Below are 17,150 nucleotides of genomic sequence, written 5' to 3'. Positions count from 1 at the left end.
CCATGCATAGAATGACCCACAGTGGAGGAGTATCTCCATGCCTTGCCAGCATGGGTCATGGAGGTGACCAACTAGGCATTCACCAAGGTGCCGCGGGGGCCCTGGCCACTGCCTAGCTTCGGCGTGTGGGCCTACATGGGCTCGAGCTGGGGTTCCCACCACGGTCGTCCTTTCATGATCGAGAGGACCTCATCGTCTACTTTTAGCCCATGATTGTGAGTAGTTGGATTGTAATATGCCTCTGCATCCTATACAAAAATTGTTCATACTACTACTATTTACTATGAGTTTGAACTTTGAATATATCTGTGTTTACTATTTCCTAGAACATTCCATTTGTGTGCCTTTGACATGTATGACACCATATGACATGACCATTGTTATTATGTGGTGGTAACATCTTCGTAGGAGATGCGTGCTCCACTAGATTGTTTGGGTGAAGTGTGCTCCACTATGATCGTGTGGGAGACGCGGCCTATTAATGAAAATGAAAGTCCCACAAAGACTGGCCTTTAGATAGATTGAAATGTGCAAGTGAATGTAAACTGCCTCAGTTTTCCACTTCCCGTCATCTTCGCCGCGCTATCGCTTATGACCCATGTGGGTGACTGCACAAGTCATGGATCTTGATGGTTCCTTCCCTGCTTGCATCTTGAGGTGGGGCTATTTAAGCAAAGGTAAGGCGAGCCTCTTAAGCACACTCCAATCCCAACCTTCTTCCTCCCTTACCATCGAACAAACCAGAGAAACCCTTCAGTTGCTCCTAGTCTCACGTGACCATAGCTACCCAAGACCACCATCAACTCCAGCACCACTGGGAGAAGGCCTTCAAGATTAGCTTCTGCCACCACCTAGGCATAGCTATGTCCACTCATCCTAGGTGTTAGAGGATGTTTCACGAAGGTAGGGAGGAATGCCTCCATGGTACTGTCCCACTACTGATCGCAATCTGTGGTTATAGCATGTGGAATCGAAACCATGGAGAGCTTTCATTGGAGCAAGGGCCTTGGCGCCGGTGGATCTTCTAGAGCTTTCACTGGAGCAAGGGCCCGAGCATCATCTGGATTGGTTTTGTGAGCGAGAGCAGTTCAGGCTCACAAATGCAATCCAGTTGTGGGAATAGATATCCTCGTTGCTCTACTTCTCCTCTTCCTCCCACTGCTCCTAGGGGATGTTAGAGGAAGTTTTGTGAGGCTATTCCCCATCTTCATTCTCCTATTTAGTCGGGTATGGGTTACCCCCATACTTGTAAGGTCTTTTCAAATGGAAGAATGTTGTTGCATCTAGCTCCATCATAGATTGAACATATTAAGGAGATAGATGCAAATGACCCTTATCAAAAGAAAAGCAAGTTATGAGGATCGTTGGAATGACATATTTGAATTCCTGGACCCGTAGATTGTATGTAGGGCATAAGATATTAATGGAAGATTTATTGTTGAATGTTGGACTCAGGTTCTAGTCTATTTCATACTTAGGCCAGTCTTAGTGGAGAGTTTCATTACGTTATTTCCAAGATGGCCACAGTCATGTAGAATAAAATGAAATATGGATAAAAACCCGCTTCTCAATGGAGAGTTTTGTTCTAAACTTTAGCAGGAGGAAACCAAGCAGGCCCTTAATCTAACATTTTTTAGTTACAATCTGGTAGAACGAGTGATGCCCTGCCACATGAGAATAAGGACGCTTTCTGTTTACACCAAAATTTGGGAAGACGAATTGCAGGGACTCGAAGCTCCCAAGATCGTGTCATCAAGGAATCGATTGCATGGAGATGATATTCAGCTGATTCAAATGCAGTGCTGGAATTAGTTCTCTTCAGATAGCATCAACAGATAACGACAAAAGCTATGGTTGGTGTCAGGGAGAAACATGTTGGACTCTACGAAAAGGGAAAGATTAGGGTCCAAGTTATCTTAAAATTAGGAATGTTTTCACTTATACCAAAGATTATAATAAGTCATGTATAAGTAGGACTCATGGTTAGATTCTGGGTATAAATATTGGACCCCGGCTATTATAAAGGGCATCTAATTAATCAAATACAAGTTACTTACTTTTTTTGGCTCTGGTCAACCTTAGGAGTAGGAGTAGAGTATATCTCAGCGAGTTCTTTAGCGAGCAGGGCTGCATCAGGTCCAACCGACCTCCGGCTTGTCTGTAAGTACCATCATGGCTTATACCTCTGTTTGTACGGCTGCATCGATCCGGTCGATCTCCACTGCGACTCTGGTATAAGCTAGTTATCGACTCTTGTCTAGTTCAAGTACGGCTGCATCAATCCGGTCGACCTCCACTGCTTGAATTAGATTAAGGTCAAGTTATCGGCTCTACCTAAGAGTGGCGTCCTTCAGGTAGATTCATTAAGTTACCGATCTTGCTAATGTTCTTATTGTCATTAGTTTGGAGCAACATCAACCTGCCCGATCAAGATCGATTAGATCGGCCTCATATCATTTGGGTCCATCGTTTGCTTTGTTACAACACGATGATTCTCACTTTAAGCGATGGGTTATGTTTCATCGGCTATTTTTACTTCAATCTTGGCCACGCATAATACGCGGTTAGGGCACGTGTGATCTTGAAGAGGTTTGCTAGCTAGTTAAATCTGGTCTATGATTCACTATTATGGCTGTAACAATCCAATCGATCCCCACTGATAGCACTTTAGATTGGAGGATGCTAGTTGGTAGATTTGTTCTTAATGAGGTGTGACCTTAGCTATTTGCTATGCCTACATCGGCTAAATAGCCGATCACCTATGCTTTAACGCCTATAGTGTGTTCATATGATTCTGTCAAGCGTGAATAGATCTGTTTACTTTAAAGGTTTGATTTGTTGTCTTTATCATGGCTGCATCAATCCATTTGAACCCCACTATTAGAGGTAGCAGGTTAGGTCTGATGAGTCTACAAGTTTGTTCATGTAAAATAGTCAATTGTTCACACACTAAAGTTCCTTTTCACCTGAATCGGCTATTTTAGCTGATTCATCTGAGCCTTCACGTATAGCTTGTCTTGCGGAAAGCCTGTCGAAGTATAGATGGTTTTATAGATTCTTCGGTTTTATTTTGTTATCATCATCATAGCTGCCATCGATCCGGTCGAACCTCACTATTGATGGTGACAAATTAGATTCAGAGCGTTTATAGGTCCATTTGCATTAGACAGTCGATTCATTCGCATGCTATATCTTTTTCTCGATTAGATTCATTGGCTCAACATTTTATACTGGTAATATCTACCTAGCTGATGATCTCATTTACATCTACGTGTACTGTACCTGTCAACATAAAATCAATTGCTATCCACAAGCTTTATAGTCCGTAACAGCCGATTTCTATGCGTATCGGCTATTTAAGTCATTTTTCCTGTTTGGCTGCTCCCAAAGCGGCATACTTGGAACTGTCTGGGCACAGACCAGGCATGTTCCACCTTAAATTACTGATAAACTTTCTCTCCTTGTCAATTGTAGGGTCAAATTGACTGGCATGTCTCGGGAGGAATACATATGATCGATTATCCCTACGTTGAAGCCAAGCGGATCTCCAGCTCCATCAAGCAGATCCTTCCGGCTTGCTTGTGTATCGGCATAATACGCATTTTTTGTGCCGACACACATTCTGGCACGCCTGATGGGACACCACAATCGCCATTGCAGCTTACAACAATAACGACATCCTTATGGTGCCTTATGAAGACTTACCTGATGGAGATAAAGATATCATCAGCAAAGCTATAGAAGAATTTTAGAACAAGTATTTGTTGTCCTACATCATGACACGTGAAAATACAATTGTTCAAAAATATCCACTACCAAGAGTTCTGTTGCATGGCAGACAGATGCAGATGAAGCTGAAGACAGGCGTTTCTTCGTGGAAGCTGTAAACAAATCTATTCATGATGCCATATCGAACCATAGTGAGGTTTTTTTGAACACATTCCACAACACCATGAAAGAAGGTGTTTCACAGGTTTCTAGTTAATTAGGTTGGGCCGGCTTATTACAACATTCCACATCCGTCGACTCAGGGGACTAATCAAGCTGGTACTAGCCATCAAGAAGCAGCACCAGCTGATAATGATGATGTCCAGGTAGTTCAGAGTTCATCTGAGCAAGTTCAAGGTGCTACTACGAATCAGATACAGTATAATCCTAGATCGTCAGTATAATATGTGCAACGGCCGATGGGGCAAGGTCAGAACTAGATGATTAATTTGGGCACAACAAGCCAAATATCGTCGTCGACTCAAAAAATAGCACCATCAATTCAAAGGATCCATAGAGATATAGATCCTAATGTCTTTAACCAGAGACTTCAAGCAGCAAATCAGCAAAGGACCCAGTAGATAGAGATTCCATGAGAATATCATTATGGCACGGATTACAACACCCTTCACATGATTCTGAATCCAGGTATCAAGGTACACTGGGATTTTAATCCTCAGATGGGTCAGCAGGTGTAGAGAAATCCAAATTCAAATGCTGATGAGTTGTTGCTTAGAGTGACCGAGATGATGAAAAATCGGTTCGGTTTGAAGCCAAAAGGGCAGACCTTCTCGTACAAACACTCATATCTAGAATGGTATGATTTGATCGCTCTTCCTACAAACTACAGGCTCCCAGAGTTTGCTAAGTTCAATGGCCAGGATAGCACAAGCACGATAGAACATGTCAATCGGTATCTTACACAGTTGGGCGAAGCATCCATTGAAGAGGCCCATCGAGTTCATTTCTTCTCCTTGTCCCTGTCAGGACCAGCCTTCACTTGGTTTTCATCATTGCCAGTTAACTCCATTACCAATTGGGTTGACCTAGAGAAGAAGTTTCATACATATTTTTACACTAGGACAGGAGAAAAGAAGATTACTGATTTGATGACTATAAGGCAGAGAACTAATGAATCAGGCACCGTGTTTCTTTAAAGGTTTTGAGAGACTAGAAATGTATGCTTCTCATTAAACTTGACTAATGATCAGCTAGCTGCTTTAGCCGTTTAAGGAATATTGCCAACATGGAGAGAGAAGCTGCTGGAGCAAGAATTTGACAATTTAGGTCAGTTGGCTCAACGAGTGGCAGCGCTCAATAGCCAATTCCAAAATATGCACAGAGATACCTGATTCTAGAAAAGTACCACAATGGTCAAAGCCTCTAATCTATATTCAGTCGATGATGGCTATGAAGACGATGAAGAAGAAGAGGTTGCCGCGGCTGAATGGAATTGGGGTAAGAAGACGGTAATGGTACCAAATCCTTAGGGGAGAGGAGCCAAAAAGAGCTATGATTTCCTCAACCTAGAGAGCAACGCCTTTGTGCGCATGCTGCTGCTTGACGCATGCTACGTGCTAGTCCATTTCGGCGGCGTCGACGCCGGCGGACGCAGCGGGAACGGCGGCGACATGATGGAGGCCATCGGGGTGGTGCGCGACGTGATCTACCTCGCGGAGAACCAGATACCGTTCTTCGTCATCGACGAGATCCACAAGCTCACCACTCCGGACGGTGGCAGCGTCTCTGTAGCTGACTCGATCGCGGGCTACATCCGGGAGCTCCTGCGGGGGCAACAGTACTCGGTGGCGACGCCGGGGGTGGCTGGACCTCCGGGGCCAAGCAATCTTCTGCATCTGCTGCACATGCACCTGACGCCCACCGTTGCACTGTCGTCGTCATGCACGACCGGCGACAGAGTCATCGGCAAGCAGCATTGGTTCGGCCGGTGGTGCTCGGCGACAGAGTACTACTGCGTCGGCGTGGGGTTCAGGAGCTGGCCTCTTGTCGTCAAAGGAGCTCGCTCGATCCTTGATGTGAAGTTGGACAACCGCGGCGGCACGCTGGAGATCCCGCGCCTGAAGATCGACGCCGGGACGTCGCGGCTCCTGCGCAACCTGATGGCGCTGGAGCAGAGCAACCCGGCGGAGGCGGGGAGCCACGTGACGGCGTACTGCGTCTTCCTGTCGCAGCTGGCCGGCACGGTGCGGGACGTGGAGCTGTTGTTGAGGCGCGGGATCATCGCGCACGGCCTCGGCAGCCATGACGAGGTTGCCGCCTGCCTGGCGGACCTCTGCAAGGGCGTCGCGTTCAGGGGTGACGACCCTGGCGGCAACTACCTACGCACGACGTGGCAAGGGCTGGAGGAGAGCTTCCGGAGCCGACCACGCCGGTGGGAGGCGTGGCTCATGCTCAGGAACCCGTGGCTCGCCATCGGGCTCACGGCGGCCGCCGTGGGGCTGGTTTGTACCGTGGTGCAAGCGGTGTACGCTGTTTCGAGCTATACACCAAATGCTTAGCCCCGTTCGGCTTACCTTAAATCCGACTTGTTCGACTTCTTTTTTCAGCCGGAACAGTATTTTTCTCTCACTAACATTTCAACCAGAACAGTGTTTTTCAGCCACTTTCAGCTAAGTTTCAGCGAGCCGACTGTCAAACACTGTGCGGCTGTGCCTGTGAAAAGTCAATATAGGTGTGCGTAGTACGTCCAGCATGTCCTTTGTTTTCTCCTTTTTTTTAGCAGAAGGAAGGATTCTGTTACTAATCTGTACTAATAACTAATGCTCAACAGGTGCGTCAAGAAAATTTTGACTGGGATGCAAATAACTATTTGTTCAATAAGATGTTTTGATATCCTCGATTAATCTGTTTACCCTAAATCTTGGCTGAAGCTGAATTATAAATCCCTAACCCACCCGTGGAAGAGCCGGGATTTCGAGCTGCAATACAAGACGCGAGTGATTTGAATCTTTAATTCTCTAGTTGTAAGTTCTATGTATTTTTAGATTTAGATGATGTAAAAGGTTCTAGACTTTTAGTATTTACGAAGCATCCTACTATTCACTTATTACAAAGTTCAGCGTCAAGCTGGATTCATCACGTCCATGATGTAGAAGAAAGATAATGAAAGACACTGCAATTGTGTGAAAGGAGACATTGTGTAAGTAGCTCGCTTGATAGAACACCGAATTACTCAACACCAACACAAGCAAGACCTAGTATATCTATAATTTGGTATAGATACATAGTTAAAAAATATATCAAAAAAGCTAAAACGTCTTGGGGGGATTATAAAAGAGATGGAGTCTAAGATAGATAGGAAGCAAGCAGGGGGAATCGATGATAGGAGGGAGATACTGAAGACACTAGAAGCAAGGGATCTGGGTACACCCTACCACAGAGTAGTAGCAGAGGGGCAGCGCTTTGCTCGCTACAACTTTTCTTAATCTGCTGGAGCTGCAGCTATGGCTGCAAAGAATGAACTAGAATCTACTGTAGCTACTACATGAAGCAGCTGCAGCCGCAGCCGAAAAAGGAGAAGCGAGCAGGCTAACATGAGAAAGAATTGTGTGTTATGATTGCAGCTTGGCCCATAACGCATCACCAGTCCATTTTGTGATCATCCCTAACACATCGGGCCTATACATATAAGTTATTTATGGTTAAAATAAATTTACGTTAGAAGCCAAATGTTATATTTTCTATAGTTTTTTTTTGACACGTTTTATCCCCCACGTTCTCTATTTGTACGAAAACATATAGAATCTAGATTATACTGGTTAATACTGACCGTACCTTTTTTTCTATTTGTACAGCTCTTTAGAACCGTTTGTCGGAGAAAGTGTACAAAACAGGGTGATTATTAAGCACCCTATCAAATTTAATGATGAAACTCTTGAGGTTCGTTGGCGAACACTTACATCACTGTAGTTTCAATTGGTTAGTGTGCATCATGAATCTATGCCATGTTTACTTGGGCTTGTTTAGCTTATAAGTCATGCTTTTTCAGTCAACGGATAGTATTTTTTTCTCACACCAAATCAGCCAACAGTATTTTTAGTCATGACTTATCAACCAAACAAACCCAAACGAAAAAGGACGCTAGCTTTGGATCTTACTAGTCCACTGCTGCAACCACCAGTGACAAAGCCAATAAAGTAAGTAAACAATGGCCGACATAGAGCAGATGCTAGAGAAAATTTTCTATTTGATACTAGACAAACTTTTGTTTTCTTATTTAACACTTAAACTTAGAATCCGGGACTATTTAACATCCAAGCGGTAATGATGTTAAATCCTAAACAAAAAGACATTTTTGCCCCAGTTGTTTTTTTCCCGCCGTGAAGTTCCTTTTTGGTGGCTATTGCAGCCTTTTTAAGCTCTTTTCCAACTCTTATGTTTTGCCTTTTTAATTGCTTATTATGTTTGTAAAATAAAGGCACGAGTGCACCCACTTGGCTACCTTAGCCAGCGGCAGTGCCAACGCCCGTCACCGAGCCTGTCGCGCCATGGCGGAGAAGTGTCATAGTGGGGCGGAGAACGGCGATTCAACGAGTACCGTGCACTGATAATTATCGTTTTGTATCACAGACCTAAGGGGGTGTGTTTTATTTTACACCGGTTTTGGTCCAATCAAAATGTATTTTTTCGAATTACACAGTACAATGAGCATCTTCGAATATTGGACCGACAAATCCTTAAGATTGTGGATACTGTCTCGTGGCGGGTAGTGAGCGGACGGCGCGGATCTCAGCTTGTTGCGGGACCACCACGTGGGCATCACACCGCCGTCGGGCCCACCAGAGGCCACCACCTCCGCACCTGCCTATGCGCTAGTCGGGTATATTTTCTCCGTCGAGCTCAAACTGTCGCGGCAAGGAGATGAAGGGAAGGGAAGGGAAGGGAGGGGAGGGCGAGGCACGTTGTGCGAGGATGGCCGCTGTAACGCCAGCCACCAACACCATTTGTGGCATGTGCAACACCAGAGTAAAAAAACACGTGCAACACCTGGATCTACTTTTGAAACTGCACAAATAAAATATTTGCAACAAAAGTCTGAAAGCAGATGAAACATTTGAAATATGCGCTTAAAATATGCGTGTATATCCATTGCAACATGTGCAACATCAAGATCTACTTTTGAAACATCCAGATGAAATATTTGCAACATACGTCTGAAACATGTAAAACACTTAAAACATAGGCTTACAATATGCATATATTGTCATTGCAACATATGCAATATCCTAGATATACTTTTGCAAAATCCAGACGAAACACTTGAAATATAACTTTGAAGCATCATAAACACTTGAAACACAGTGTTGAAACACTTGGAAACGCAATATTCACCACGCGACCATGCCCTTCCTGGTGGGGATTGGAGTGGCAATGGTGAAGAAGGAGGAGGCCGAGGAAGCCCAGCCAAGCAGGAGGCCGAGGAGGGCCACCGCCAAGACGAGCCAGCGAGGAGCGCCATCTCCTAGGCCGCCCCAAGCCGTGCGTTGTTGCAGCACCCTCGCCACCGTCGACAGCACAAACCCATTGGAGCCAATCGGCCGGGCAGCGACGGCGTGGGGACGGACGCGGCCTTGCCTGTGTGGGTGTGGGTGTGGGTGTGGGTGAGGGAGGATATGGGGCATGCATTGCAGCATAAGATGGAGCGCAGCGGGATGGGGGAGCCAAAGCATCGCGGGCGGGATGTGGCTTGAGCAAGGGACGGGTGAAGGCGGCAGCTAGCGTGGAGTGGGGCGTAGCGTCCAGGTGGGGATAGGGATGGAGGTGCAATAGAGAATAGAATGAGTGGACAGGGATTTTTTGTGAGAGCGCGTCCGTACAGGAGTCACAGAACGAACGTCCTTATTGTATCGTTATCGTAATAATTGTCGTTTCGTTTTCCAGACCTAAGGGGGTGTGTTTTATTTTAGACCGGTTTTGATTCAATCAAAACATTCTTTTTGCGAATTACACGGTATAACGAGCATCTTCGAACATTGGGCTGACAAATCCTCAAGATTGACAAAGTCACCACAAGCGTCTCAGTTGTCGACGAAAACATCGCGTACCCCTGAAAGCATAACACCGTTAAATCCTAGGTCCCACGGGAAGTCGAACCCAAAAGCTAATGTGTTAGTAAGGCTCTTGTAACCACTAAACTAAACAATTAATTCTGGTTTGGGTTGTACAAATAGTCAGATTACAAGGTGTTTTGGATCAAATATAGGGGTTCCAAAGAGAACCAGAGTGTTGTTTGGTATTCCCAGCGGGTCGTCACCCGCGTAAGAGTATTTCCAAGAGTACCTAATATTTTCTTCCAGAAATATGGAGTTTTATAACTCCTAAAAAAATATTGGAAGGAATAAAGAAAGTCATCTCCAAGAGTTTCTAATAATCCACTCCTAATTATAGAAGACAATTTTACATTAGAAATCCTATACTATTTTTAAATTATCCTAACCACTTTTATATATTCTCTCTTGTACATTTACATCAAGAACTATTTCCTACTCTTTATTTTTTCCACGCTCTTCTACCTTTAGATTGCCCGACAAACACGCGCGGCGAGAGAAGATACGCGTGACTCGAAAGCGTGTAACTTTACCTAGAACATGGTGACTTTTTCCAAGTTCTAAAAGATTAGGAAGATGGATTAAGAGTCGTTGAAGAGAAGGTTTTTCTTATTTTGCTAAAAAACAAGGATTAGGAAGGGATTTAGAGAACTCTTGAGACGCTATAACATCAAGATGGTTTTCCATGCACCAAAAGTCGTCGTGACCAAAACTTCGATATAAAAACCCGAAGGAAGAAGACAAACACATGACATGAGGTGGTACAAAGTATGCCCAACTAACTGACCTAGTGCTCGTTGTATCCATCCTTTCGGTTTCGTGTGATTAGTGTGGCTTTGTAATTGGGACGTCAGCTGATGTATATATATTTTTTTATATCAAGATGGATATGTCGTCGTCAGCAAGTGAGAAAGTGACACGACATTGAGAAGAAAATATTTGAAGTTGAGAACAAAAGTTAGCCTTAGAACGAAGCACTTTCAACTCCACACTAACCTGCTCTGCAGTGAACAAACTCTGCACGATCACGTTAGTTAGAACCACTTGTACCTGTTCGAATAATGCTCTTGGTTGGATGCACACAAACATAAGAATATAACAGACAAGCTTTTCATTCCAACTCCTGACCTAGTGTGATTAGTGTGGCTTGGCTTAACTAGGGTGATGTAAATTCGGTACCCTAAACCTGCAAATGATGTTATTTTATTTGGTGTGATTGCTTGAGTGGCACTCACTCTGTTTTCACCTATTTGTTAGTGTCCTAGTAAGCAATAAGCATCGTCTCATTAGGTTTTATCGGAAACAAAAAGTATCTTAAATAATCTAGCCACATCTTTCAAAAAAGAAATTTGGCCACGGCTCTATCTCCAAAGATTTCGGGCATAGGTTTTAATTATTTAAATTATATAAGAAAAATGTTATTATTTTGTTCTCTCTAGATAGAACAAATGCAAATCTTGGAAATCTTGAGGTGCATAAGCTACATCAACAAAAGAACAGCTAATTAGGAAACACCAGATTAATTTGGGGTGTATGTTTGATTTGCCGGCCAGATAGCTTTGTCTCGTAGGCAACGTTTCTAGGTCAACAATTTTGGTCGCCAGACAGCTAGGATGGTTGCTTGGTAGGCAAATTGCCTTTCAGGCCATGAACCAACAGGTCCTTCTAGAGAAGGGATCATAGAGCTAGAGATTTGCGAGCCAGATGGAGGAAGAAGGATAGCATCTCATGACAATACCCAGAAAACTAAAAGCAAAGATGTTATGCTCTAACTGGCAGGGATATAAGACTGTCTCAACAACCTCGACCTAAAATACAACACATATTCATCTTTTGGGTAGCGCTACAGGCAAATGGTTCAATACATATTTTTTGTCTTCTCCAACAATAAGACGACAACCCTTTCTGTAAATGGGTCTCTTGAATAGAGGATACTCAAATCTGGGTGATGCCTCTTCTGGCACCTAAAATTGGTCCTTCATATAGATAGTCTATTGGATGTTATAGTTATTGTGTTAGAGACCTAGTTTAGGTTTGAGTTCTACAATAGGTCTCCTGTTGGAGACAACGCAAGGGGACTTGTCCACGAACCCACAAATAATACGCTTAGATTTTTCTGGTTTCACTGTAACCCACAGAGATTGAGATTGAGTCTATTTGGGTTTCGCCGCTTGGATCCTTGCCAGCTGATGAAACAGTGAGGATATTTTGGTTACTTTTAACTTTTCTCCCATCCACTTATAGAAAATATTATTTTAATAGTTATAACGTGTAGGAGCAAATTACCAGAATTCAAGAGTGTCTTATAGCAAAGATAACATTGAGTAGTTTTAATCAGCAGATACCTAGTATTGAAGAGAGTCCTAAAATTTACCTAAAAATTTAATCATGATTCCTTTTAGGGAAAGAGCAGTTTGACCGTTAGGAATCACGTTGCCGCAATCAAAGCATGCTAAACTCATAGTGCATTGTAGCCAAAAACAAAAAATAAAAATAAATATGTGTCACAGAGAATCAGTGTCTTCCTAACAAATAACAAGTGACAAAAGAAACAGTGAAATGCTACAACACTGAACAAAATAAAAACAACACGGCGATGCTTCAACCTTGTGAGGTGCTCAACACAGTTGCGACACATTCCACTGACAGTCCATTCGTTCACGGTGTACGCATTGCAGGTTGGACCTACAGCCAAAGACACGTACCATCGCTCGTCTCGTGTAGCCTTAACTTGCGTACGTGCTACTTAATCCCATACGTGCTCCCGGAGCGCGCGCGCACAGCGTGCTCCACGACCCTCTAGCCACGCCATGCACGACGCCGCCGTGGTGGCCGCCGTCCACCACACCGTCGTGGCCGGCGCCGCAGTCGCGGTCGTCGCCCTAGCCGTCGCGCTCTTCCTGCTCTGGCGCAAGAGGCGTATGGCAGCCGCGAGAAGCCCTGCCGACGGTGGTGCCGCAGCCTCAGGCTCTTCGGCCTCGACCGCGCCTCTGCCGGTAATCACGCTCGCCGACGTCGAGCGCGCCACGGACGGGTTCCACCCGAGCCGGGTCATCGGGCAGGGGAGGCACTTCGCCGTGTACGCTGCGGCACCCGGGATCGCCGCCAAGCGCATGCACCCGCACCTGGTCCTCGGCGACCCCGGCGGGAGACGGTTCCCCGCCGCGGTCCGCTCGCTGGCCGTGCCGCCCCACCCCAACGTCGCCACCGTGATCGGCCTCTCCGAGGGCCCAGGAGAGCGCGTCATCCTCGTCGAGCGGGCCCCCGCCGGCGCCGTCAGCCTCGACAGGGTCCTCGTCTGGGACGACGCCGCCCACGCCCACCACGTACCCGCGTTGTCGTGGCGCCAGCGCGCCGCGGTCGCCGCCGGTGCGGCGCGCGGGCTGGCGCACCTGCACGCGCACGGCGTGGCCCACGGCCGCGTGCTGCCGTGCAACGTCCTTGTGCACGCCTCCTCCGGCGGCGGCGCGCGCTGGAGGCACGCCAACGCCACCACCAGGCTCACCGACTACGGGCTGGCCGGTTTCCTCGACCGCCGCGACGACGACGCGCGCGCGGAGGACGACGTGTACATGTTCGGCGCGGTGCTGCTGGAGCTGCTCACTGGGCGGCGCTGGGATGGCGGCCGGCTTGCGGACTGGGCCCTCCCACATATACGCGGCGGCGCCAGCATGGAGGTTCTCGACGTCGTGCGGGCCGGCGCGCCGGCCGACAAGGCGGAGGCGCGGCTGCTGGCGCGGGCCGCCAGGGTGGCGCTGGCGTGCGTGGGGAACGACGGGCGCAGCCGTCCGGGGATGGCGGAGGTGTCGGCCATCCTTAGCGACGTGGAGGCCGCGTACAGGCGCCGTGACGGCGCACTTGTGGGCAAGGAGGAGGAGCACGACGACTATGGCGATGAGAGCCGTCTCAGTGGATGCCTTCTTGGCCCAAGCAGGAGCATCCACAAGGCGGACATGCTGCTCCGGGCGCCCCCTGTGATGTGAAGAAACCAATCAAAGCTTAAATTCTTTGGGAAATTGATCAACTGATTACTAGTGCTACTTGTAGTTGGGTAGGAAATGTGCGTGCTTGTATTTCAGAAGCTATTTCTTACTTTCTTCTTTTTTTCTAAAAAGAATGTACAGTTACAGCAGAGATCTTGAGTAGAATGTACATAATATTTGAGCATCCGGATGTTTCAAAGTGATTCAACGATTTTCGAACACGGAATTTCTTCAAAAAGATCATGAACATTTCCACCTGTTCCAAAGAGTATTGTTAAATTCTGGATCATCACAGGACAACATCTAGAAACATCTGCTCGCATAATTGCCTTGCTTCTTAGTAATTTGGAAGGAGCACTATACCATTGATCAAGAGAGTACCGTCAACTGAGGCCTTGTTTAAATCTAGGGTGTAAAGCTTTGAGGTGTCTGTCATATAGACTGTTTGGATACTAATAAAAAAATAAATTACATAATTTGTTCGTAATCCACGAAACGAATTTATTAAGCCTAATTTATTCATCATTAGCATATGTATTACCGTAATACCACATTGTCAAATCATGGACTAATTAGGCTTAAAAGATTTTTCTCATAAATTAGTCGTAAACTGTACAATTAGTTATTTTTTTAGTCTATATTTAATACTCTATGCGTGTGTCAAACATTTGATGGGATAAGAAGTAAACTTTAAAGAGAGCAACTAAGGGCATGTTTAGTTTCCAAAATTTTTTGCGCAGTATCCATCACATCGAATCTGCACATGCATGGAGTACTAAATATAGACGAAAAAAAACTAATTGCACAGTTGGGTGAGAAATCACGAGACGAAACTTTCAAACCTAATTAGTCCATAATTAAACACTAATTATCAAATATAAACGAAAGTACTACGGTAGCCAAAATCAAAAAAAAATGCATCTAAACGCGCCCTAAACAAGGCGTTTGAGAGTTGTGCTGTGGGCTGGCGTTTGTGTGGAAGCCATGCATTTTCTGTGTCAGATTTGGCAGAGAGGATACCTGCCGTATACTCAGCCCCGGACAGAATAAATGCCACTAATTCGCGAGCGCCGTGTGCAGAACTTTTTTCATTAAACACATCTGACTTGCATGAAACAAAGCGATAACAATAGAAATAAATATTCAGTGTATTAATATGACATAAGGATATTATTATATTGGAATATCATCGTACAATAAGCTCGATCCAAGACACAGGTTACCATCAAGAAGTAGGATAACCACAAACGAATTGAATGTAGCTCAGTTAGTGGAGTTCCTTGCTTGTGGTAGAATTTGTTCATCTGGATTTAAATCATTGACTTGATACGGATGCTCGTATGTACTGAATTTATCTTAGGATTTAACAGTGTTGTTATTGGAGTGGTAAGCGACGTGTTTATCGACAATGTGGCACATGTGATAACTTCGTGAATCTCAAGATCTCCGGCTTATTCTTTTATAAGGTGCCTCGTAGAGGTAGGGTGTATCCATAGTACATATGCGTGCATGTATGAGCATCAGCATCTGCCGGTCAGAGCGACTATTGCTCATAGATCCTAGCCTCCTAGGCTTCGATTCTGATACAAGTACAAGTGTCCCAATCTTTCTGTGGAGAAGAATACCTTGGTTGGTGGACGGAGATAACATTCATACCCCAACTATAACCATTCATGAACGTTGTGCCTTAGCGACCAATGCACCATCTTCAATGGTTGCTCATCTTACGATCTTGTGGAACGCAATCATCCAGCCACGAGACACTTATCCTGCAAACAATCGAAGAATCAATAAGAACAAATAGAGCAGTAATTGAATTGTTATGTTAATATGAGGGCTTCAATATGGAAACACAAGATGGTGGAGTTCTAGACACAAATAAACAAGCGGTTTGTTTTAGTAGATAGTCATAGCTTCATGTCGGCCATTGGATTTGAGAAGAATAAGCATTGATCCTAGAGATAGGCTTAGGCCGATGTATGTGAATGCTAAGTCAAAACATAAATGCAATTTAGAGTTGATGGATCTATTAAAGGAGGTTTTGTTTTGATTAATGAGATGCTTGGCCTGGATTGATCGATCATTTAACTTTTGGTCTGAAAAGTTCTGGTGCAACCTATCAATAGCAATCAATGAAATATATTTGAAGGGATATTATCCTAGCATTTGATCAACACTTGATAGCCGATTTGTTTTTGGCTCTAATAGCCGATACCAGAAAGGTATCGCCTCTAGTTCAAAAATAAAGATCTTTGAATATATAAAAGTCGATACGATATGTATCACCTCCAGAGCAAAAACAAAAAAACAAAGACATTCATGACACATACAGGGGCATTGCACTGAGACATATTCATGAAAGAACAGAAGGTTTCATTCATTAGTTTTCCCTAAATACAATCTAGTTGAAGACCTTGTTCACCACATCCTGAGCGGATGTGATATCCACTACGGCCTCCGCCGCGACAAAAAACTCCTCAAGCAAATCCTCATGCTCCTCGGGGCCATTGCCCATTGGGAAACCAGTCTCCATGGCATGGAGCTCGTACCCAGTCTAGACTTGCACCACGGTCCGCGCCACCGTCGTGCCATGACGAACGTCATGGAGGGCAATCTCCTGAATGCAGGCTAGAATGTCATGGAGGCGAGCATTGATGAGGGGACCCTGAGCATTGATGGCATCTGCAGCCGCATTCGCTGCTAGTTGGAGGGACTCCAACTACACCATCAGGGCTGATGATCACAGAAATGAAAGAACTATCAAGATAAAGATAGTGGAAATCAGAATAGAGGCATCCCTGAAGTTTGTCTTACCTACCACCATGGTGTCAGACTCGGCTAGCCATGCTCAGACGATGTTGTTCTCCTTCTCAGCTGCATGAAGAGTAGCCTGAGAGACCCCGAGGTGGATCTTCAGCTAGCCATTCTCCTGAGTCACCTCGGAATAGCGGTTCTGAGCCACCCTCCACTCTCGGAAAAAACGTCGGGCATCATCGCCATTGTACAAGTCAGAGGAGTGCGATGATGAGGCCGGCGCAGAAGATGCAGCGTTAGAGGGCTTGTCGGCCCTGGGAAGATGACAAAGACTGTCGTTCAAAACAAATCTATAGGCAAATTAGAATAGTTCATCGTCACAAGCAGAAGATGTCGATCTCACCTCACAGTGTCGAAGGCGCTAGTTCACCGGCATACTCTCTTCTGAAATATCCTCCACCACGCATTTGCTTTGGTTGTCCTCATCCGGCCATGAAGGATGATTGGATCTACGAAAGGGAGAAAGAAAATCGCTATGGGGTTTTGGCAGGCTGAAGGAGTGCAAAGGAACAGTTAC

General features: G+C 45.4%; 2 protein-coding genes across 2 annotated transcripts; both read left to right on the top strand.

Annotated features, from left to right (window-relative positions):
* Positions 1–5,293: 5,293 nt before the first annotated feature.
* LOC136530942 (uncharacterized) lies at positions 5,294–6,287 on the top strand. Its single transcript, XM_066523655.1, has one exon. The coding sequence runs from the start codon at positions 5,319–5,321 to the stop codon at positions 6,285–6,287; it is 969 nt and encodes a 322-aa protein (XP_066379752.1). The 5' UTR covers positions 5,294–5,318.
* Positions 6,288–12,565: 6,278 nt separating this feature from the next.
* LOC136530941 (salt tolerance receptor-like cytoplasmic kinase 1) lies at positions 12,566–13,963 on the top strand. Its single transcript, XM_066523654.1, has one exon. The coding sequence runs from the start codon at positions 12,647–12,649 to the stop codon at positions 13,817–13,819; it is 1,173 nt and encodes a 390-aa protein (XP_066379751.1). The 5' UTR covers positions 12,566–12,646; the 3' UTR covers positions 13,820–13,963.
* The last annotated feature ends 3,187 nt before the right edge of the window (positions 13,964–17,150 follow it).

Source organism: Miscanthus floridulus, unplaced genomic scaffold, assembly GCF_019320115.1.
Source record: "Miscanthus floridulus cultivar M001 unplaced genomic scaffold, ASM1932011v1 fs_238_2, whole genome shotgun sequence".
Classification (NCBI taxonomy): Eukaryota; Viridiplantae; Streptophyta; class Magnoliopsida; order Poales; family Poaceae; genus Miscanthus; species Miscanthus floridulus.
This window is presented reverse-complemented; position numbering and strand designations above follow the sequence as displayed.

Bases quoted from the DNA above. Each gene is read 5' to 3' on its own strand.
- LOC136530942 (XM_066523655.1), top strand. From the start codon at position 5,319: ATGCTGCTGCTTGACGCATGCTACGTGCTAGTCCATTTCGGCGGCGTC.
- LOC136530941 (XM_066523654.1), top strand. From the start codon at position 12,647: ATGCACGACGCCGCCGTGGTGGCCGCCGTCCACCACACCGTCGTGGCC.